Here is a 23,805-nt window from a genome sequence, read left to right on the forward strand (position 1 = left end):
GCTCTGCAGATATGACTCACCCAGGGACCTGCCTGGGAACTGGTGTTCTGGCTGTGAAACACTGTGTTTCCATATGCAAAAAAGCAGCAATCAGTGGGATTGTCAGCACTTGCTGGTTTTTTCCTTTCCTCTGTGCTGCTGAGCACGTGAACCGTGGTGAGCATGGAGATGTCCCTTGGAGTGGCAGCACATCCTCAGGGACTCTGGGGAGTGGCAGCTGAGCCAGACCCTGTTAGCTCTGAAGCTGAGAGCTGCAGGAGGGGACTGGAGCTGGGCAGGTTCAGGTGGGATGCAGAATATCAGCAAGCTGGTTTGCCTGCTGGGTTTTGGGCCAGGTTGCTGCAGCCCAAGGGCACAGGGCAGAAATGAGCAGGATGGCATTGTAAATATGTCCAGAAGTGCTGCACAGAATTAGAGATTTGTGCTTTTTGCACAGCTGAAGTGGTACTTTCTTATCACCAGCCAAGAGAGGGAAGCAGTCCCCCCAAAAAGAGCGTCCCAAGGTTGTTGTGTGGGTGCACCCCAATGAAGCTGCACCCAGAGCACTTTGTGCCAGTGCAGCCAGGCATGGAGGAGACATGAGGTGTCAGGCAGTGTTTTATTACACAATGCATTTATACAGAGATGTACAGGGGTGCCTTCCCATCACAAAGGCAGCCACATTTGCCCTCAGCTGCGGCCATCACCAGCAACTTCATCTCCTGCCAAACTGAGGCAGGGGGGGTGGCACCTTGATGTCTTGGCCTCTTTCCAGTTTCTTCTCGCAGTCAACCAGGTAATTGACCCCGTCGATGACAATCTGGACTAGCTCCACCTACAACAACAAGAGGAGAATTGTAGTAGCAGAGGGTTTAGCTCATCTGTTATAGCAGAGTGGGAAGCTGGCTTGTGCTGTCGCCGCAGAAGACAAAGCTGAAACTGAGGAGGGTCGCAGACTTCACACCTCCTCTGGCGCAGGGAGTACCCGCTGTGCAAAGCCACAGTCATTCCCTTCTCCTGTTTGCCCTGAGCAGCAGTCTCTTTCAGTTAGGTCCCTAAAGCTATTTCCACCAAACTGTGCTCCCACAGGAACAAACCAACCGCGCAAAAGTCCCTGTATGAAGTGTTCAGGCAGGAGCTGAGGGACCTGTTTCAAACATGACCCCGAGAGGGTGCAGGGGGCTGCTGAGCAGGGATGCCTGGCCCCGAGTGTTCCCCACTCTGCACGAGGGTGAGGGCACAGAGCAGCTGTGCTGTGAGTGTCCAGCCCTGCCAGCACTGAAGTCACTGCTGTGTCTCCCCAGCTCCCAAGCCCAAAACACCCCGTGCTTGCAGGATGTGTGAGCACAGACACATGCTCCTTGCGCCAGCATCCCTCCCAATTCATTTTCATGTCTCTGTGCTCACACATCCTGCAAGCATTAAACTGAGGAGCTGGGAGCAGGCTCAGCACACAGCTCAGGGCTCATCCTGCACCCAGCACTGCTTTGCTCCCAGCTCCTCAGTTAATGCCTTGGGATTTAGCTTTTATATTTTTTAGATCCTGTACGGCTTTATTGTAAAATTCTAAACTCCACACCCTGTTTTCGCATTTTAATCAGACAAAACAATTCCTCTCTAGGCCTGAAACTCAAGGACACATTATTGTCTCAGATGCAAACAACAGTGAATTGAGGGGGGCACACCTGGAGAAAATGACTTCATTGCCTGAAGCTGTAATTGGAGGATTAACCCCTGAAATGCAAATGGACCAAAGTTTTACCTTTATGAAAAACTCATGACCATCAACCACCTTGGGTGTAGCCCACTGGAGGCTTTTGACAGCCCAGACTGTACCTTTTGAAGGCCTCTAATAAATTGCTGCTTTTATTCCCTTAATCTTGTCTAGCCCCTGTTCTAGGCAGCCACTCCAAGCATTAGAGTGACACTGCCAGGGGTGGGATTCACTCCAGGCCCAGAGCAGCACCAAAATTCATAATTCTGTATGGCAAGGGGTGGTGGTGTCTTTGTAACCTGTTTCAACAGGGCCCTGTCCCCAGCAGACAGGTGACATTTAAGGACCACGGACCCTGTGGCACTGTGAGGCAGCAAGGTAAAGCTGGTATTTCTTAATCTCCATGAAATGGTTCATTAGCAACCTTTAATAACTGGCTTGTTGAGACTAAGTGTGAAGACCAAATCCCATTGTCTCTTTATTGTGGTAGTTGCTGATTTTCAAGGGATTTGTTTTTACTGTAAAGCATTTCAGCAGCTTAGCAGTTTATTTTATTGTCTTTTACAGACTAGCTGTGTTGGGAATTCAGAGGTCTGAATTTGCAGCCTCCATAAGAAAACAAATTTCATATTAAGTTTGCATTGACCAGTAACTGAAACAGAACAGGAATACAAACAGTTTTATCTTGCCCCTTTGGGTGCATAATTCAGTTCTGCAAACACATTTATCACATAATGGCATTTATTTAATTATGTACTGAAAAAATTTATCCTATGATAAAACTTTTCTTATCCCCTTGAGTATGTCTTGTCTTATTTAGATTTCAGAATCTCCAAGGTAGGGCTTGTGTCTTATGTGTTGCCTTAATCCTTTGGACCCTTGCTGTAGGAGGCATCACTGACTTCCGTGGAACTCTTCATGTAAGCAAAAATGTGTAGGCTTAGGCTGTCTGTCAGCAGGACTCAATTTGTCATCCTGTGTAATCCTGGTTTTTGTTATTAATGTTACTTTAATATCAAACACACATGATGATGTCTCAGGTGTTAATAGATGTGTTTGTCACAGGCTGTTTTGGCAAATAATACCGCTTAATAGTATTTCACTCTTACTTATTTTGTTTCCCGTTACTTATGTCATTCTAGATCCAAAGGAGCACAGAAGCTTGCATTAAACTTCCATGTCTGAAGTTTCCAGACATCTGTCCATGGCCGTGGGGACATCCAGAGGCACATCTGGATCGGAGAGCAGTGCTCACCTGGCTGGGCTGTCCCCGTGGCAGGTGAGCCAGGAAGGGAGGACGCTGTGGGCTGGGTTAACATTGCTGTCACCCGGGTGCATTATCCCAGGGATGTTTTCCTGTTATGAAAACCTGCCTAGAATGGGGCTAGCCCCAGGTCTTGGGCTGCAGCACCAGGACCAGCCTGCATCCATATCCAGCCTGCCACAGCCACGGGGTTTGGCTCAGTCAGAGCTGTGGGAGGAGCAGCACTCATTAGCTGTGCTCTTAGGAGCTGCTCTGGCTCATAAAATCATTAGGCATGAAGGTGGAATGAGGTGTGGGAGCTGAGCTGCCAGGAGGGGAGCAGCTGCTCCAGGCTGCAGGGTCATTTCCACACTCTGGCCCTACAAATGTTCCTTCTCTCTGAAATGGCTTTGCAGCAAACATCTGAGGTGCACCCACCTCACTGCAGCCTGTGCCCTACAGGGAAGGCTCAGGGCTCACTATTAAATCTTCGCCCTGATTTCAATCTCTGGTGTAAACACATCTGCAAGATGTAAGCAGAACTGTGTATTCTACCACCATCTGTTAAAAACAGGTGGGGCAGTGTTCTTTATCTGTGCCACAGCCAATCCTCCCTCCAGGAGATCTCTGCTGTCCGTGGGCCATTAATTATTAATTACCTTCTGTCCATGGCCACTGAGTGTCCCTGCAGGGCTGATCCAATTCCAGCATCCCATGGGGAGATGCTGCGCCCAGGGGAGGAGCCAAGCATTCCTACCTGGATCCAATCTGAGCTCTGGGACACCCCAGCAGCCTTTGCCCCCTGCATTGCCAGAGGAGCAGCTTTCTGCTGCCCTGCATTGCCAGAGGGAGCCCAGGCCCATCTGCAGCAGCCCTGGAGCTGCAGAGGAAAACTCCCCCCTTGTGCAGGATCCCTGCTGCAGCAGCAGCACAGCTGGCACTGCAGGAGGGCTGAGCCCCCATGGGATGGGGCTGTGACACCCCTGACACACAGGGGGCAGCTCCTGTTCTCACTCTGACTGTGGTTTGTTTTTGTTGTTTGTACTATTTCATTTTTATTTTATTTTTCCTAGTACAGAACTGTTATTCCTGCTCCCATATCATTGAGAGCCCCTTAATTTCAAAATTACAATAATTCAGAGTCAGGGGGTTTGCATTTTCCATTTCAGGGGAGGCTCCTGCCTTCCTTAGGAGACACCTGGCTTTTCACACTAAGACCGCACAGCTCTCTTGTCTGAGAGCCACAGAGGACGTGTGAAAACAGCCCCAGCTCCTCAGTCGCTGTGGGTGGAAGCCTTGTGCTGCTGTGTAACCGTGGAGGAAGCGTGTGACTCAGCAGTGAAAGGAACACAACGCCCTTCACCAAGTCTTGCTCTAGTGCCTGAGTCCCTGTGTGGGTTAGGACTGAGCACCTGCATACCCTCATGGAGATCCTCAGCACATGGCCATATTTGTGCAGCTTGCTCAGGGTTGGGTTTTTTCACTGCCAGGACAGGAGTATTTATCAAGCACTTCATGCACGTTAACAGTTCTCCTTTCAGTGAGCATTTCCACTGGACCAGATTCACGAGCAGTAAAAACTGCCACGGTGTCGCAGACATCTTTTATGAAAAATCCTTTCCTTAGGATTTTTCCTCCTGAGAAGCTGAGAGGCCTCAGGAACAAAATGCAAACATTGATTATCTGCTGCTGTGGAATGCAACAGGTGCATCTGTGATTGGTCTCATGTGGTTGTTTCTAATTAATGGCCAATCACAGTCAGCTGGCTCAGACTCTCTGTCTGAGACACAAGCCTTTGTTATCATTCTTTGTTTTTCTATTCTTAGGTAGCCTTCTGATGAATTCCTTTCTTCTATTCTTTTAGCGTAGTTTTAATGTATTAATTATCATGAAATAATAAATCAGCCTTCTGATGCATGGAGTCAGATCCTCGTCTCCTCCCTCATCCTCAGACCCCTGTGAACACGGTCACAGCCATGGATCCACTGAGCTCAGCAGAGGGAAACTGGCCCGTGTCAGTACAGATCTCAGCTGAAAAGCAGGGGGAAAACACAGAAGGGAACCCCAGGAGGAGCAGTTTACCTCAGAGCGCCCGAGGCGGTCCAGGTTGGAGATGTCGTAGATGTCAGCCACAGCTGCCGTGTCCACCCCGCCGGTGCCACGCTTCTGCAGCCGCAGGTTCTCCAGGATTTTGGAGAACCTGGGGTCCTGCCAGGAGAAACAGCCTTGAGTTTCCACTGTGCCTCCCACTGTGTGTTTGAGCAGAGTCACTGCGATGCTGTGATCCTTACAGCGCTGCCGCAAGGACAGGCAGAGCTGGAGCGTTCTCTCACTCCTTCAGTTTCAGCCCCTCTTTGTGGCTTCCCACTAAGCAGATTGATTTCCACAACAAATGCAGCAATTTGCAGGATTACAGCATGCTCCTTTAGCCATGCACTATCCCCAGGCCTTGTTACACGCATCCTTTTAATGTGCAGTTCCGTAAGCTGTCATTTCTCCTCTGCTCCCTTACACCCCAGGAGAGCTGGCTCATGTCGCATTTAAACCATGTCACTTTTATGTCACTTTTGTCCCATTTCAGAGCCGTGTACCTTGCTGAGCCTGGGCAGCTTGACGTGGACGCCTGCGCGCAGCCCCGTGCCCAGGTTGGAGGGACAGGTCAGCACGTAGCCCAGGCGCTCGTTCCACATGAACTCCCAGCCCCGCTCCTTGATCAGCCTTTCTACCTGGGTGGGCACAGAAACAAAACAGAAAGGGGCAGATTTACAAGTGTCTGATTGCCAGGTGCCAGTGGAGTGGCAGGAGTTTACAGCTGGGTGCAGTCTGGTCTAGGTGTGATACATGTTTGCACTCCTCAGGTAACCAGAAGGATTTATTCACCGCCTTCTCATGACTACTAATGTGGGAAATGGATTTGTAGTGTTCTCAAAGCCTGACAGAAGGCTCACACAGTGTGCAAACTTTGAGACAAGAAATGCTGGCTTGGAAATGCCATGGAATCGGACAGACACTGCTGAGAGAGAAATGAAGCTAGAAACAAGTTTCAAAGGGTGGCCTTGTAAATAAGATGCTTTGGAGAAACAGAACTGTGAAAGATGCACTGTAGTGACACCCACAAGGGGTGATTTTAGCTAATTGGCTTTAAGGCATTTACAGCATGGCGTGGCTAAAGCTGGCAGGCCAAGAAATGCTTACAGTGTATTGTAATTAGGAAATAGATGGCTTCTGATTGTGATGGAGTGAATTATAACATCTGTACTGTCTCACCCTTCAAATGAGACTGGAAATGGAATCAAAGTTTTGAAAACACCTCTCAGTTGCCCCATCTCTGGGTCAGAAAAAAGTATAATCCAAGAAATTATCTTGCAGGCTCTTGGCCACTTCACCAGAGAACTCCCTGTCGACGTGTTTTGGTAAAGCCTTGGCCCGTGGAGCCAGGTCTTCACTTAAGAGTTGTGGCTTTTGCCATTTGCTTATAACTTAGTAATTTTGAACCAAGTTTGAAACACAGGGCCCCAAAGGACTCAAACACTACAAAGCAAACAAAGGGAACTGAACATGAGTTTTGTGTTGTTTTCTAGCTGATGTCATGACTCCTTGAAGAGAACATTTGGCCTCTAAGTGCCACACTTCCATTATAAGGAGACAATACAGCTTGTAGATAAGACTTCTCATTAGTAGGTCTCTGACCAGAATTGACAGGAGAGTGAAAATCACAAGGGTCTACTGCCCTTTGAATAACCTGGTACTCTGTTCACCCATCTGTGCTTGTGCAAACCCAGTACAATTTCTGTTGAGTTCTCGTCTCCCCCTGAGGAGAACTGGATGCATAAACCAGCTCATGCCCACAGGAGTCCTATGAACGTAGCTAAACACTTCAGGTCTGCAGGAGGATACAGAATAAATTACTCTCCTAGGATAATATCTGTGTTTTGTGATGGTAACACGATGGATGTTGTGGGAAACTAGACCTGATTTTCTGCCCCAGACACCTGCTGAAGGCACAGCTCCCAAAGCTGCCCCACCACTTTCCATGCCCATGTCCACAGGCTGGCACGAGAGGCAGAGCACCTGGGGGCTGTGTCACCACCTGTGCACTGCTGAGTCTCACAGGTGTGCCTGCAAACCCACCCTGGAAACTCTCAGTAACCACCTTGCTGCCAGCAGAGCATAAATCAGATGGCTTTGTTTTTCTGTGCCCCAAAACCCACCGCAAACCCTAACCCTGACCCAAACCATTACAGGGTTCCTTGATATTACCTGTGGGGCACAGTAAAGCTCTATTTCTCTGGTAAATCATCTTTTTTTTGTGCTAGAGCAGGTCAGAGGGCTGCACCAGGCCCAGACCCAACCTGAGTCATACCTGTGTTGTCTGGGCAAAACTGTTTTAACCCACACCCTGTCCCAGGAAGCCTTTCTTATCATTGTGATTAGCTATACCAAAATAATACCCAGGAGCCTTGACTATCAGTTCTTAGTATTTTAATCACAAACCCCCATATCTCCCCAAAATAGTGGGTCCTGAACCCTCAGTCCTGTGCACAACCTCAGCAGCCTCCACTCTGCTCCCAGCCTCAGAAATAAGAACCAGCAGGATGGGCCAAAGGAAGTCTTCAATCTAGCAAATCAAACAACCCAAATAAAGTGCTTCTTTTATGATTTCCCACAGTCTGCAGGCACAAAATGGAAGAGAGAGGAAGGAAGGAAGGAAGGAAGGAAGGAAGGAAGGAAGGAAGGAAGGAAGGAAGGAAGGAAGGAAGGAAGGAAGGAAGGAAGGAAGGAAGGAAGGAAGGAAGGAAGGAAGGAAGGAAGGAAGGAAGGAAGGAAGGAAGGAAGGAAGGAAGGAAGGAAGGAAGGAAGGAAGGAAGGAAGGAAGGAAGGAAGGAAGGAAGGAAGGAAGGAAGGAAGGAAGGAAGGAAGGAAGGAAGGAAGGAAGGAAGGAAGGAAGGAAGGAAGGAAGGAGGAAGGAAGGAAGGAAGGAAGGAAGGAAGGAAGGAAGGAAGGAAGGAAGGAAGGAAGGAAGGAAGGAAGGAAGGAAGGAAGGAAGGAAGGAAGGAAGGAAGGAAGGAAGGAAGGAAGGAAGGAAGGAAGGAAGGAAGGAAGGAAGGAAGGAAGGAAGGAAGGAAGGAAGGAAGGAAGGAAGGAAGGAAGGAAGGAAGGAAGGAAGGAAGGAAGGAAGGAAGGAAGGAAGGAAGGAAGGAAGGAAGGAAGGAAGGAAGGAAGGAAGGAAGGAAGGAAGGAAGGAAGGAAGGAAGAAGGAAGGAAGGAAGGAAGGAAGGAAGGAAGGAAGGAAGGAAGGAAGGAAGGAAGGAAGGAAGGAAGGAAGGAAGGAAGGAAGGAAGGAAGGAAGGAAGGAAGGAAGGAAGGAAGGAAGGAAGGAAGGAAGGAAGGAAGGAAGGAAGGAAGGAAGGAAGGAAGGAAGGAAGGAGGTATATTGTGGCAGCAGCTCTCTGGCGACAGAGCAGTGCACCACTTTCCCAGGCATTGTCCTGGGGAAGGCTGTGAGAAGCTCACAGAAAATGATGATAACCAATTCTTATCTGCACTTGCTGCACCCGTTGTTGTGCACATGTGGAATGTGTTATGGAGATTTGTTTACCAAAGGGTGGTTTCCTAATTGCCCAATGGTGATGGTGTTTGGATTCAAGGACCAGTTGGGTCCCCCTGTGTCATGACTGTCTGTAAGGGTAAGGAGTTTCTTAATAATTGTGGTATAATAAAAGATTGATCAGCCTTCTGAGAATCGAGGAGTCAATGCTAATTATTACCCAGCTGGGGGCCTGCAACTACAGGATATTTATTTATTTTCCCCTACAACTCAGCTATTAATCTGCCCATGTTTCCTGCTTTAGCTGTGTTGATGTGGGTTGTTGCATGGATTGATGTGACTTCATTTCTTCATTTCATTGCCCCTGGAGATGTCAGCTCAGTGGGAACCACAGTGAGCAGGGGTGACAGCAGTGAACAAGCAGGAATGATGAACTCACTGAGACACTACCTCTTTTAATCCGCGGCAGAATCTTTCAAAGACACGCTTCATGTTGCCACCCTTCTCCATGGAGATCACCCTGGTGTGGTCCTCTTCATTAATCCAAATGAGAAATGTCTTCTCATTGTTGTGCCTAGCCAAGAGGGGAGAAAAAAATTAATATCTTTAAAAAGGCAAGCCCTGAGAAATAACTGTCAGCATCCTTAGCTTTATCACAGGCTTCCCAAGCAGCAGAGATGTTAAATGTGTCATAATCAAACTGCTGTCTGGAGTGAGGGACTGGGGCTGGTTCCACCACTGGATCCCTCATGCATCCCTGTGGCATTACAGGGCACAGTGTGAGGAGAGATTTCTGGTCAAATCATGCTGCTGGGACCCTCCCTCAGGAGCACAGCTGGGGATGCAGCCAAGGGAGAAGCCAAGCTCTGCCCTCTCTGTCCTCAGGGAAGGGTTCTGCTCAGAAAACCCAAACACCTGCATGCTGCTGGGACCCAAGGAATGTGTACTGAGTTAATTTTTAATTTAATTTAATTTAATTTTGTCCTCCCCTGCCTCAAACCCCAGTGTCCCTGGGAGCACTGGGTGTCTGCATCCCTCAAGGGATGTGTCAGGATCCCTCAGTGACCCTGCTCAGCCATAAAGGACAGAACCCCTGCACACCCACTCCTGCCTCAAACAGGCAGTCAGGGCTGGCTTTGTCAGGTGCTGGGTCACTTCTCCTGCCTTCTCCTCTGCTTGGCCAGTCTCCTACTCCTGCCTTCCTGTCGGGGCCTCTGCTGCTCACAGTGACCCCGAGATGTGCTAGGAAGTGTCTGTTCCCAGCCTGGCGCTTGAAGAAGGAGTCAGAGCTCTTCATTTCTCAGTCTCAAGGTTGTTTATTGTTCCTTATCTATAAAATTCTTTCTCCTGTCCTGCCCAGGTCTGCTCAGCAGGACAGTCAGAGGCACTCTGCCTGCCCCGGGGTGGTGTTATCTTTTTATACTAAAAACTACGTGTACAATATTTACAGTGACTTCCCAATACCTGTCACCTATGTTAGACAGTGAGCTTCTACTCTAAACCAATCCAAAAGTGCCATCATCACCCAGAGGATGGAGGCCAAGAAGAAGAAGAAGGAGAAAGGCTGGACATGCCCAGATCCCTCCATCTTGCCTCCTGAACCCCCATTCTAAAAACCCCAAACTCTTCTTTTCCACCCCATGATAAATTCACTAATATTCTACTTAAACTGTTGTGCCTTGCAGATCTTCATCTAGGGTTGGTAACTTGCTCCATGGGTCACAATCAAACCCACAGGGGCATTCTGGGCTCTGTGCCAGGGTCTGTGAGCCCCCTGGCAGGGTCTGGGCTGCTCAGGACAGACAGAGGGAGGTGCTGGCTCCTGACACCTTCCTACAGCGCGTAGAGGGGGATGGATGGGATCAGACTCATTTGTGCCAGCAGTGAAATACCACCAGGTTTGAGGCACATGAAAGTGAAAGTTCAAGATCACTGAGAGCCTGACTTTCAGCTGGTCTTTTGCTGCGTCTCCTTTTTCTTCTTGCAGCTGAAGCTGGCCAGGGCAATGCTGAGCAGGTGCAGACATCCTGTGCCCTGACACTGGGGTCAGGCCAGGCCCAGCCACCTCCTCCTCAGTGCACTAATGCTGAGGGAGGGTTTTATAAATAGTCTGAGCTTGGCCTAACTCCCTTCCCCTTTTAGTTCAGCAGGTGTCCCCATTGCTGTCAGGACCATGCATTTAAACTGTGCCATTGCTGACAGTGCTGTTGGTGGAAATTGTCCTGCGGCCCATGACATGGACAGGAGCATCAAAAGCAAAATTATTTCCACAATGTACCCGCTTTTTGACAATAATTTTTTGCAAGAGAAAGGCAGATTTTCAAGATGTGGCTTACAGAAGTACTTTCCAATCACACTAATTTTTTTCCTTCTGTTCTCCCTGATATGTCACATGTAAAAGAAGCCAAAACCCAGGTCTGTTTTATTCAGGAAATCCCTGGATAGCAATTATGCTGCTGGTACTTCTGTTTGTTTGTAGAGACAATGAATGGATGCCTCAAGCTTTATCCTTTTCCTCAGACTTCCGTGGGGACCAAGGAATCTGCACCTTGTTGAATCTCATAGGAAGATGGTTGAAATTAAAAAAATCCTCACAGTTTTCCAGCAGGTCGCTGGGTTTGGGGGTGATCAGGTTTCACACTAGGTGATTCCTCAGAATGCTTTTTGCCTGTGTTTCCAGGGTTAAAGCACCTGGCAATGCCTGCAGTGTAGCAGGATGGATGCACTGCACAGCTGTCCCATCCTCTGCTGTGGGTTTGGGCTCTCATCTCAGAGCTGCTACCCCTTCATCTCCACAGCAGATATTGTATTTGGGGCCAATATCAAGTGTGTTGGGGCAGTAGAAACAAACCTAGAACAGAGCAGGAAATCCAACTTCCCTTTTCATCCAGCTCGTTTGGAAGGAAAGGGGTGCTTTCAGCCCCAGGAATTAAAAGCTTTCTCTTTTTGAAGCAAACTGGGCATGCTGTGAGTGAGGGGCCTGAGCTCGTGCAGGGTTAGGACAAGCAAGGGGGTTTGTAAGACAATCCTTGGGCAGGACACAGGAGCCTGCAGGGCACAGAACCTACCAGATCCCCCTGGCGTCCGGCCAGTCACGGGCCATCCCAGCACATGTCAGCAGAGGGGACACAGGCTTGTCAAAGAGAAAGTGATCCTGGGCACAGGACAGGGCCAGAGGGAGGCAGAGAGACAGAGAAAACAGAACACAGCTCCAGTTTATCCAGGAAGCACTGTAATGCTGTCCAGTACATTCTTGTGAGGGCAGTGGAAGCACCAGCAAATCACACAGTACAGCCTGGGAATCTGGTTCCTTTGCTGAAAATTAAAATCTCTTTACCCGGGGGATGTTCTTAACTCTCACAGATGCTGGCTGATATGTTTTGCCAAAAACATTTTTCAAATGTAGAGAGGGATGGGTGCTGGTGCCTAAGTCAACATGGACACAGCAAAGGATGCTCTGGAGGACCTGGCTCCAGAGATCTCTGCATTCAGACACATTCCAGTATAGGAGACGTCAATGAGTTCTTAAAGATTGGGGGAAAAAATAACAAACACCAAACGATAAAAAGTGCTAGTTCTGAAAAGATACTTCTCCAGCATGGAGATTTAGATATTTATGCTGAGCATGAACTCAAAGTAGGAATGGAATCAGTGCTAACCTCAGCCTTTTGGAATCACAGGCTTGTTATGTTCCTTAACAGAGACGCTGTTTGTGACTTAATAAATGTAGCATATGCTGTGCCACCAGCTTGCCCCGTGCCTAATAGTTTAGAATTTTTAAAACTATTTGCTTTGGGTTCTTTCCCCCTCAAAGAAAAGACGTATTTTATATTGATTTTCATGTGTGTGCTAAAAAACTAGTATTTCTTAATTCCTGGAACACTGCCATATCAAATGTCGAGGGTTTTTTGCTAGCAGTGTTGTTGGTTTTATTCTTTTTTTTTTTTTTTTTAACCTAGGGCTTAACTAGAAATAGTGAGGCAATCTATCCAGAAGGCATATGACATGGTAGACACATTGATGTGCTTCAGTTAATTTTTCCCTTAATGAAGAATGAAATAATTATTTTCCTTATTTCACTTAGATTTTCATCTTTGAATGCTTTGCAATGGACACGGTGCATGCCAAACTCCAACCATGCAGGAAGAAAAGGTGCAGAGTTCTCTTTGTTCTTCAGAGGGACACCAGATTTCCTTCCTCAGCTTGCTCCAACTGACACTTTGCTTGAAACAAAAATCCCCCTTTTTGCGAGAAAAGAGATGTTACTTTTCCTCATGAGCATATGGCCCAAATCTGCAAAACACCGAACACCTTCTGTGCTGAGTGCAATTCAAGTAGCCCTGATTTATCTCACTGAAAAAAACTCTGATCTTGCAGAGCTGAGATGGTGCCTTTGAGGCTGGCAGGAAGCCTGGTCCCACAGAGGTGCCAGGTCCTGAGGTGCTGGAGGGGTAAGCGCTGGTGTGAGGTAAGGAATGAATCTCAGGTTACATCATCAGTGTCTGATCTCTACGAATCTGTGTTATCAATCATGAAACAAAACAAAATGAGATAAAATGCTGAATCAGTGAAGCCTATTCAGCTTCCCACAGGATTTAGCCTTAAACCATGAAGGAATTACATTTTCCACGCTCTCGTTTCAACCTCTACATCCTGAGGAGCTGTCTCCTGCTTAAAATAAAACCTGCAACAGGTCATCAACATCTTGTCATTAAACATATCACCAGGGACATTCAATTTAAAAAGTTATTGACCTTGCATAAATTCTTAACTCCTGGTTAATCCAGACACCTGGTTCCAGGGTTATAAATAGTTATGTTACTTCATCAGCTCCCCTTTGGTCGATGTTATGGAATAATGTGCCATGAGTATAGCTAAGAGGGTACAGCCATTCCTTTGGACACTTAAAATGCACATTCAAGCTTTGTTTGACACGTCACATGCTGTGACAAAATCCATGATGAAAATCCTTGTCTTTCCATCTGTGTGACCATGAAAACTCTTGTGATGGGCCTGGTCCTTCAGTTCCTTGAGCACAATGACAGGGCTGGGAAAGGGTCATCTGGGTGCAATAGGCTATGGCCACTTTTGGGAAATTAAAATTAGTGTAGTGTTCATTTATGAAATTACAGCCAAATTTTGGGAAAGTAGAATTAGTAGAGGAATTCCTCTACATTTTGATGTAGAGGAATCACAGGCAAAGCCCCCCATCCCCACAGAATGGAATAGAGATACCATGTAAAACCTATCTCAGTGTAATACATTCAGTTAGAATGGTTAATATAGAAAGTATCAGTTTGCTCAAGGAGATGACCAAGGAGATGATCCTCAATTTACCTCTTTACTTGTCCACAGAGGTGGCAGCAGCCACGTGGATTTGATTTGACACTGGCCTCACTCTCTGGAATATAAATCCACGTCTCAGACCCGCACACTGATGTGCTTATCAGAAACACAGACCCTGGGTGGCTCGCTAAATTACAGACCTTGACAGCCCATTAGGCACAGGTTAATGATGCTGTTATCCCACTGGGCTCCGCAGCGAAGTGTGCCGCGGGGCAAAGCGGAGATTAAACTAAACCCGAGCCTGCGCAGGCGCTGCTGGCGTGGTGGGGAAGATGAAACAGGAAAGCCTTATAAATGTGATTGTCTGGCAAAAGACTTTGGGAATATGGAAACTATAAGCGAGATTGAAATGAAAGCAAGCTTTGAGATCCCTCAGTTACTGAACAAGTGGAAAACAATGGTGTGGCTGGGTGAAGGTGATCCCCTTTTGATGGAACAACACCCTCTGCCTGCAGACAGGCCCAAGGGTCAGAGCAGACCCTGCCAGCTTAGCAGAAGGGGCCCAAAGAGGAGTTTTTAGGGTTTAAAATGTAACACAGTATGGTAATGTAGTGATTGTTATAGGCTGTATGGAAATGCTATATGAGTTGTATGTTGTCCTAGATTGGTTAGCGAGAATCAGAATATTCAACACAGAAGATTATTTATTGTATTGTAACGGGAACATCACACTCTTACCTCTTGTCTCTTACCTCTTGTCTCTTAGCTCTTGCCTTTTACGCTCTTACCCCTTTTACTCTCTTATGCTTTTACTCTCTTACCCTCTCATCCTCTCTCATCTTCTCTCCCTCTCTCTTCTCTCAGGCCTGCTCCAGCTGTGGCTGGCAGCTCCCAGCAGGGCCCTGCACCCAGGGCCCTTTGCAATAAACCCCAAATTCCAAGCCCTGGCTTCAGAGATCTCTCATCTCTATCCATCCCGACCGTGCTGCCCCTGTCAATCCCACACCTGGCGGACTTACATCGATGAGCTGCTGCTGCTCACGCTCGGTCATGCTGGTGAGGCTGTAGTACTTGCCGGAGAGGTCGCCGCGCAGGCCGGAGAGCGCGGTGACCACGACGTTCTCGACCTCGCGGCGCTCGGCGCGGCTGCAGGCGGGCGGCAGGCTCAGCCCGCGGATGCTGCGCCCCGTGCGCACCCGCGACGACAGCACGTAGCGCTCGTCGAACTGCCCGTGGGTGATCTGAGGGGGAAAACACGGTACTGGCTTTCACACTTAGGTGTGCGGTAAATCGGTATGATTGGTGCTGACAAAATCAGAACAGTGATCAATATCGATGCAGGAATTAACATTTGGAAATAATAAAACAGTTAAAAGGTGTAATGCCAAGAAATGCCCTTTTCCTGCAGATGTTCAAGGCAGGAAAAAGCAAGAGATAACAGTTACTAAAAATTAACAGAAAGAAAGGAAAATTTTGTTGGGTCCCAGGAAAATGTTAATTATATGAGATTTATTGCTTTGATGCTTAAATATAATATTATCTTATATTATGTTAGTTTTGGCTAACATTATACTAGCTTGGTGCGCGTGTGTAACCCAAAGGTGAATTAAAGGACATCGAGGAAGAGGAGAGGCCTTCATCAGTGACAACCCCCAAAGAGTGGTGCGACCACCTGAAAGAGTGGTGGAGCATGCGCGGCAAAGGTGGTGATGAGGATGGAGGTAGAAGTGTGATAAATCGAAAATGGGAGGAGATGGCATTGACATATGGCATAAAAGGGGGAATTTTTGCTTGACAAGCTTGTATGTGAAGTGACAAGGGTCCGAAAGCCCTGCACTCTGTACCCCATGTGGTTATTTTTTTTTGCTTATGCGCTATTATTGGAACCAAATTATTCCTTATTTTACCCAAATTATATTGTCAATATTTAAGTGTATCTGATTTTATATATTCTAAGCTATTCAATTAAAATTGCTGCTACCTTTAATATTGTTTGGGTTTTTTTGATGATGGGATAATTGGGCAAATAGAACATGTGTGTGATAAATCTGCGGTGGAAAACAACCCAATAATATTGGCTTTGCGTTCACATGCGTGATAAACCAGTGTGATTCACGCTAACCGTTGTAACTGTATCGGTTATATATTTTGGAAAATATTTGTTAAAAAGTGTGGCATTCGCATTTTCTGAAAAATCTCTTTTGTCACCCTGATTGTTAAAGATTTTCTAAGCTTTCTGATGTTTACATTCTTGTAACGAACTTTCTTGAGCACTTTCTGTAAATAACTTATTGTTTTGTGTTCTTTTATGGAGGAGAAGTTTGATGGACTGTTTGTTTGTCCAGTGTCATTGGAGAGGTGGCACTGTCAGCCTCCAATCCACTGTCACTCTCCAATCGACTGTCACTTTTGGAAATCTATAAATGTTGTAATCAGAATTAAACTTCCCTTTTTTGCCTTGAGAACAGCAGGGTGTCCACATCGTGTTATTTCATGTAGTGACACCCTTCACCCAGGATTTCTCTCTGGGGAAGCTGAGAAGCCTCAGGAAAAGGAAAACAATATTATCTGATTTGCTTCTCTTGTGTTTTGCTGCTTTGGAATGTGTTTGGAGATTGTTTATCCAACAGATGATTGTTTCATTGGTTTCATGTGAGTTGTTTTCACTGTTTGGCCAATCAGGGCCAAGCTGTGTTGGGACTCTGGAGAGAGTCATGAGTTTTCATTATTATCTTTTTAGCATTCAGTAAGTATCCTTTCTGTATTCTTTAGTATAGTATAATTTAGTATGGTTTAATATAGTATAGTATCATAATATAATAAATTAGCCTTCTGAGAACATGGAATCAGATCCATCATTCCTTCCTTCATCAGGGCACCCCGCAAATACAATAAAAAAGTAATAGAGGAAAAGGAGATGTAATTAGTGCCACAAAACAGATGTTTTCAGATGTTCACGGGAAAATAGAAGGCAGGATGTAGTATGACATAAGTAACATCCCAATAAGCCTAGGGATAATTAGAGAATCAGCCTTGAAATTGACAAAACTGGGATGATTCCAGGTATCTATGAAATAATGAGGCTTATTTTTGGAATATAATGCTGGCTTCTATAACACAAGACTTGGGGTGCATGTGCAGCCTGTGGGGTTGTTCAAAGGACAGTGATGATGAGGAGAATCCTTCATCAGAAGAGCCAAAAGACCCCTAAGCAACAACTGGAGCATGTGCTGTGCAGTACGGTGACACAGATTTCAAGAATCAAAAATAGGAGGAGATTTACAGGAGAATATTGATGAACATGTATTAGCATAAAGTACGTAAGTTGTGTTTGGATCATTTTGCCTTTTGTACATGAGTCAGAGTGAGAAAAAATCTCCCCCATGCCCCAATCAATGTTTTGCTTATGCTTTACCCAAACCACCACCAAATTTGTTTTTGTATCTGCTTGACCATTTTTGATTGTACCATTTTATATAAAATCACTGCTCGATCAAAATTGCTGCTAAATTTTAATTTCTTGATTTATTAAATTAGACATATAGGAACCTCATTCATAACATGTATTAGTCTATGCATGTTTTTAGTGATTATAACTCTTTCGATATAGTATCAATTTTAACTCCTTTTAGCTGCATGTTAGTATGATATAATCTATCAGCTTCAGTGTGCACTGTGTGGCTCGTGGAAGTAGTAGTGTAATGAATATAATATCTGGGAAAAAAGAAATTCACTTGTGTAAAATTTTAGAAGTTTAATTGTAATGAAAGCAGTAATAAAAATTAGGACAATAAGAGACAATAAAAAGCAAAGAATTATGGATGTCTGGGTGCCTGGTACTCTGCTACAAAGCACACCTTGCTAACAAAGGATTACTCCTTAAAAGCTATAGCCTTTTGCATATTCATATATCTCATACATGATTCAAACATTCCTTTCAAACCAGGGTGTTTCTGCTTAATTTTAGCCTCCCCCCCATCTTGTAAATCAACCTTCTTGGTTCCTCAAAGTCTGAGCTTTCCCAATAAGGAGGCAATCACTAATTCTTTTCTTGGGATCTTTGTGTCTGTTTTTGTTATCTCTATCCAGTTAGGATAATGCAAAGAATTTCTTGGTTATCTTTTCCATTCCTTGAGCTAGTTACAAAAAGTATCTTACATCACATAGTTTCTATTTTAATGTTATGCTATCACCTAAAAACTGTATTTACCACAATACTTAAAAAAGATTAATCCAGCATAACTTTCCAACATAACACATATAGTATTCACTTTAATATTCATGAAGAGCCAGTCATATAATATGCATCTATAACAGTATCTATGTATTGCTTATGGAAATAATAGTGTGAGGAATGTACTGTGTTGTTGGAACCCTGGATGCCGAGAATTTTAAATTTTCTGTGCTGAAAGGCACAGACCCACAAGGGAACACTGCATTTGACTTGAGGCTGTGGAAAAGGTTTTCAAAATTGATTAATAGCACAGGTGTGTAGTTGGTTAGAAATGTGTGATCTCACAGGGTGAAAAAACTTAGATTTGGGGTTTTAGTATATGGGAGCCAAGATGGAGAATTTTGGGTGTGGGCTAGGTGTCTTTTTTGCACCTTCTTCGTCCTTCCCCTTCAAAAATCTGGGTGGTTTTCTCTAATAGGGTGAAAGATGTCTGCATTGTGGATTTTGAGTGATCATAATTGGGTTAGAAGCAGAAATAATATGGATGTCAACTGTTTATTGGGTAATTTTCAATAATTTATTACTATTATTGGGTAAATGGGACTTAAATAGCCTTTAACAGGCACCGTTTTGAGGCACTTTCTCAACCTGTTAGGGAGAGCTCACATCTCATGAGTTTGTAATAGATAAGGATAATAAACTTCAGAGTGAGACTGCAAAGACATTTCCTGAATATTATTCACCCTGACCCTTGGTGCAAGAGAGAGCCTGGCATTCCAACACTGTGTTACAGACCTTAGCAAAACATCAGATGTAAAAAAGGCTTTTGTGTAACTAAAAGCAGTGTAAGGCCATCCACTGACCAACCTGTCCAAGTGATATTATATATATTATATATAAAACTGTGACACAAACCAGAGCACTGGAGGACAATTTGAGAATATCTTGTTAAATTTAAGGAGGACATACTAAAATCTTATCAGAGGATGTGAAACAGCAGGATGGAGACACGGGAAGAAATAAAATATATTGACCTGACACCCAGCATGTCATGCAGATAAGCTGGAGTGTGAAGTCAAACAAAGGAGTTCCCTGCTGAGAACAAGGGATGCAGCTGGCAGGGCCATGACTGGCATCCCAATTTCATTAAACTTGAAATTGAGCCTTCACAGCTGGATCAAGGAAAAGGAAAGTACTGCTGCACACAGCATCATCTCTGGAATAAGCACCTCAGAGCCTTTCCTGTCTCGTTGTTGTATTTCAGTCCTACCTTGGATGCATCCAGGTCCGTGTGGTGCCTCATTGTCCGTGGATCGTAGCCATTGTGCCTGGCTTTAATGACAGGGTCAAAAATCTCAGCAAACACCTGAGGAGGCAAGAGAATCTAGAGAGAGTCTGCAGCATCACAGAAACATCCTCACAGCAGCTGCAGGCAGGCAGAGTTTCCTGTCTGCCGTTACCACAGACAGGGACCCAGCTGCCAGGCTGGGGTTTGGGGTGCACTGCCAAACAGAACACACCCCCAGAGCCCCCGGCCTCTTGCCTCTTGGCTCTAAACCATGCAGGAGCACCCCTAGTCTTCCCTGCTGTGGGGACAGTCCTGGTTAGAGCCATTTGGCTCAGGTGTGCCCCAGCACAGCCGCTGCAGGGGAGCAGAGGTGGCACATCTGCACAGGCACCCCAAAGCCAGGGGCTGGGAGTCTGGAGTGGCAGATGCCCCAGGCCACCCTCACGGGGACACTGGAGAGGCTGCAGAGGAACAGGCCATAGGGTCAGTAACAATGAGGCCTTTCTTTTGCTTTCCACTTCTCATTGCAGAGCTAAATGACCTGTCCACCCTGATGCTGTTTGTCTTCAGTTTTCCTCGTGACCCAAAGTGATGCCTGGCACTGCCCAGAAGACATTTCTGCTTGCTTCTGCCTCTGCTGCTTCGCAATGTGATTTCCACATTAGGTTCATTTGGTGTGCCTCAGAGTTGGACAGTTTTCCCATAAATTGGGTTTAGTTGCAGGAAGGAGGAGAGCTGCTGGAGGCAGGTAGCAGCTGCTGCCAAGCAGGTTCATTTTATTACCTTCAGCTGCAGCACAAGGGGGCACCTGTGGTAATGCCACATGTTCCTGCTTTTCCTAATGTGGAAAAGTAGGGAGAAGTGGAGAAAACAAGCCTGCCCCCAGTGTACCCTCAGGGACACAACTTGTCTTAGGAGCATGTTCCTTCCTGGGAATCTGTGTCCATCTGATGGGAACAGCAGCACGAGCACAGACCCGGCCAGTCCCGCACAATCCTCTTACCTCGTAGGACTCCTCGTCCCCAGCCACCATGCCCACGGTCTTGATGAAGGGGTGGCCAGGGTTGTCCACCCCGGTCTGGATGCACTGGTCCAGGGTGTACCCGTTGGGGGTCATCTTGTCCCTGAGGCGGGAGTAGATGGCCGGGGTCAGGCACTCGGCCATGCAGTTGTTGTGCTTGCGCAGGTCGGGGTAGTCAGCGCTGCAGGGACAGAACGCAGGGTGTGATGTCGTGGTTTGCCTCAAATAACCCAGGTTTCTCCCTGAAGATTCCTTCCCCAGCTGTGTCAGCCACCTCTCCTTTCCCTTGCCCCCTCCCAGCACTGTCTGTCAATCCTGGCATTACAGAAGGGCGTCGAATTCCAAAGACGCCCTCTACCCCTGGGGGACATTGGGCCATCCAGGTGTCCTTTGTCCCTTTGTCCCTCCCCTCCTGTCCCTGCTTGGTGGCTCCCCACCCCTTCCCTGCCCCTCTCCCCGGGGTTCAAAGGAGCAGCAGCCACGGGCTCAGGGAGTTCTGCTGGAGCTGCTGCTGCATTCAGAGGCCTGTGGGCCAGGATAAAGCTCTGGATCCAAACCCTCCATCAGAACCGACTCCTTTCCTTCACCATGGCCTTAAAGCTTCTCCACCAAGGTAAAGCTGAGCTCCTGCAAGCCTGGGCTGGTCTCCATGCACCCAGCTGCAGCATCCAGCTGGCCAAAGGTGTCTCTGGGGTAAAACACCACACACCAGCCAGCCAAAGGTGTCTGTGGGGTGAAACACCACACACCAGCCAGCCAAAGGTGTCTGTGGGGTAAAACACCACACACCAGCCAGCCAAAGGTGTCTGTGGGGTGAAACACCACACACCCAGCTGGCCAAAGGTGTCTGTGGGGTGAAACACCACACACCCAGGTGGCCAAAGGTGTCTGTGGGGTGAAACACCACACACCCAGCTGGCCAAAGGTGTCTGTGGGGTGAAACACCACAGCTGCTGCCCTTGGTCAAGCAGCAAGGGCCAGACAAGCCAAGGCACATCCCATCCAGCTATATTGGTATTTTTCCAATACCAAGGGATTACTGTGTGCCCTGGACAGTCACCTGTGAGTCTCTGTCCGAAGTTTCTCTCATCTGCCTCACGATCTGTGAAAGGACAGAAACTGGGACCACCGAAAAGACCCTGGTGGGAATCCTGGATGGTTGCTTACCAAGATCCTGAGGCCTGAGCAGAGCTTCTGGCCTGCCAAGCTGTTGTTTCCAGGTGTGTTTGCTGCCATGGGACACTGAACCCAGTGAAAGGAGAAGGGGCACCTTGCTTCCTCCCTCTCTTTTCCCTATTCTTTCCCTTTTTCCCCCATCCCCCTTAAGGCATTTGCTGTGGTCATTCAATAAAGGTGCATTTTTTTTTATATTATTACTGCAAACCCCTGTGCAATGTCGGTTTTTTGCACTCTGAGATCAGTTAATGAACCATCATTAATCCCGTTCGTAAGGGTGGATTGTGACACCGCCCCAGACAATTTGTGAAGCTAAAAGTGTCATTATCCTTGCTTTACATGCTGCATTGGGCTTTAGGAGGGACGGAAGCTGCTGGTGCTGAACAAACCCCGTGTTGCACTGTGCTTTGTGCTGTGGGGCCGTCAGGGAAATGGGGCACAAAGAGATCTGAGAGGGCACCGAGCCCCACTGGGACATCTCAGCCAGGCAGGAAAGAGCCCCAGCACTGATTTGTTCAGCCAGACAGCGATTTAAGTCCAGGTGAAGAGGTGCTCTGTAGCTCACAGCCCAGGTGGAGATCAGAGGGACTGTGTGTCCTGCCAGCTGGGCAATGCCTCTTCTGAAATACCAGGGTTTGGTTTAATTTGGCATTATTATGTCCAGAAAGCAGCAGGGTGAATGAAGCCAGGGAAAATAAAGATATTAGGCTTTAGCAAGGGATTTTTCAACTCTGTCAGTCCCCAGCTATCTTGTACTGGTAGTGATTTGCTTTATGTACAACTGTGGCTAGAGGCAGGACCCTGAAGGTCAGACTCAAAGAACAAGGGATTTCCCAATGCTCTGGTGAGGGCGGAACACCCAGCTCTGCCCACGGACCAGTGGACAAAGTTGCCTCTTCCTTCTTCTCCTGGGAGGAGGAAGAGTGTGGTTTTGTCCACTGGTCAGGACGAGTCACTCCTGGGAGCAGCGGAGGCATGAGCATGGATCAGTTGGTTCTCTGCACCCAAGCTGATCGCCTTAAATAAAGGCATTAAAAAGGAGAAAAGTCTCCTGCCCGTGTTCATTTCAGAGGCGCTGTCAGCAGCGCTGGCCCTGCATCCCACACCCACAGCTGGGGCTGTGCTGCTGTCGCGGCCCCCCCTCCCTGCCCGCCTGTGCTTACCTGGGCGGGAAGAGCTTCCTCTTCTCCTGCACGGCGGCGCTGACGGAGTTGTGCTGGCCCAGCAGGTAGCCCGTGGCCAGCGCGCCCGTGCCCGCGGCGGCCAACAGCGCGGGCGCCGCGCGCCCGGCCAGCAGACGGCAGAAGGTGCCAGCCATTCCTCTCTGCAAGGAGCACAGCCGCGGTCAGCCCAGCCCCAGATCACTCCCTGCTCGCAGCCCGCGGGAGTCAGTGCAGTGCAGTTGGTGTGCAGTTTGTGTGATAGGTGGTTGGCACAGACGTGTGTTGAAGATTGCAATGCAAGATGTTTTCCATTACCATTTCTATGGCAGATTACCTTTGTCAAGTGGGCAGTTTGCCTTATCTCTCTCTCTGAGTGACCACATCACACCTTGCTCGGGAGGGGACATTGCTGATAACAGCCATTGAATGTCCCTGCATGGCTGATAAGGACTACAGCATCCCATTGGGAGATGTGAGCCCAGAGGGAGGGGCCAAGCATTGCTACCCGGATATAATCAGATATTTCAAACATTGCTACCTGGATACAATCTGAGGCTTCAAACATTCCTACCTGGATATAATCAGAGATTTCAAACATTGCTACCTGGATACAATCTGAGGTTTCAAACATTCCTACCCAGATGTAATCCAGAGGTTTTTGAGACACCAGCACGGCTTTCTCCATGGGATTCCCCAGAGGAACAGCAGCTGCCTCTCCTTCCCCTGGATCTCCAGAGGAAGAATACATCCTTCTCTACAGATCCCCCTTGCTCCAACAGAACCACCCCTGACACTGCGGGAGGGCTGAGCCACAATTCCAATGGGACTGCCACCAACGCCCTGACCCACAGGGTGTCAGGTTGGGTTCTGACTCTGTCAGTGCTGTTCTAGTGCACTGCATTGTTTATTTTATCCTTTCATTTTTTCCTTTCCCTATTAAAGAACTGTTATTTCCTGCTCCCATATTTTCTGCCTGCGAGCCCCTTAATTTAAAATTTATAGCAATTGGGAGGGGTGGGGAGGGTTTACATTCTCCATTTCAGGGGAGGCTCCTGCTTTCCTTAGCAGGCTCCTGTCTTTCCAAACCAAGACAATATATTTTATGAAAAATGTTTTTGCTGGGATCTTTTCTCTTGAGAAGCTGAGAAGCTTCAGCTTCTCCCTGTTTTGCTGCTTTGGAATGTGATTAAGAGAATTGTTTACTTAGCGTGTG

At 47.2% G+C, this 23,805-nt stretch overlaps 1 protein-coding gene across 1 annotated transcript; it reads right to left on the reverse strand.

Moving 5' to 3' along the window:
- Nucleotides 1-694: 694 nt before the first annotated feature.
- On the reverse strand, nt 695-22,747 carry CKMT2 (creatine kinase, mitochondrial 2). The gene is made up of 9 exons (XM_030968905.1): nt 22,593-22,747; nt 20,236-20,434; nt 19,215-19,310; nt 14,790-15,011; nt 11,553-11,638; nt 8,935-9,058; nt 5,528-5,662; nt 5,019-5,144; nt 695-814 (listed from the first exon to the last, which is right to left on the reverse strand). Exons 1-9 carry the CDS (start codon nt 22,745-22,747, stop codon nt 695-697), a joined length of 1,263 nt encoding a protein of 420 aa, XP_030824765.1.
- Nucleotides 22,748-23,805: the final 1,058 nt, after the last annotated feature.

The sequence above is a fragment of the Camarhynchus parvulus genome, chromosome Z (genome assembly GCF_901933205.1).
Source record: "Camarhynchus parvulus chromosome Z, STF_HiC, whole genome shotgun sequence".
Lineage (NCBI taxonomy): Eukaryota > Metazoa > Chordata > Aves > Passeriformes > Thraupidae > Camarhynchus > Camarhynchus parvulus.

What these genes read in the sequence shown, in the direction of transcription:
- CKMT2 (XM_030968905.1), bottom strand. Translation starts at nt 22,747, where the DNA reads ATGGCTGGCACCTTCTGCCGTCTGCTGGCCGGGCGCGCGGCGCCCGCG. An exon ending in GGGACGAGGAGTCCTACGAG is followed by an intron (nt 19,311 to 20,235) that starts GTAAGAGGATTG and finishes TTGCCTCCTCAG; the next exon opens with GTGTTTGCTGAGATTTTTGA. An exon ending in ACCGCCTCGGGCGCTCTGAG is followed by an intron (nt 815 to 5,018) that starts GTAAACTGCTCC and finishes TTGTTGTTGTAG; the next exon opens with GTGGAGCTAGTCCAGATTGT.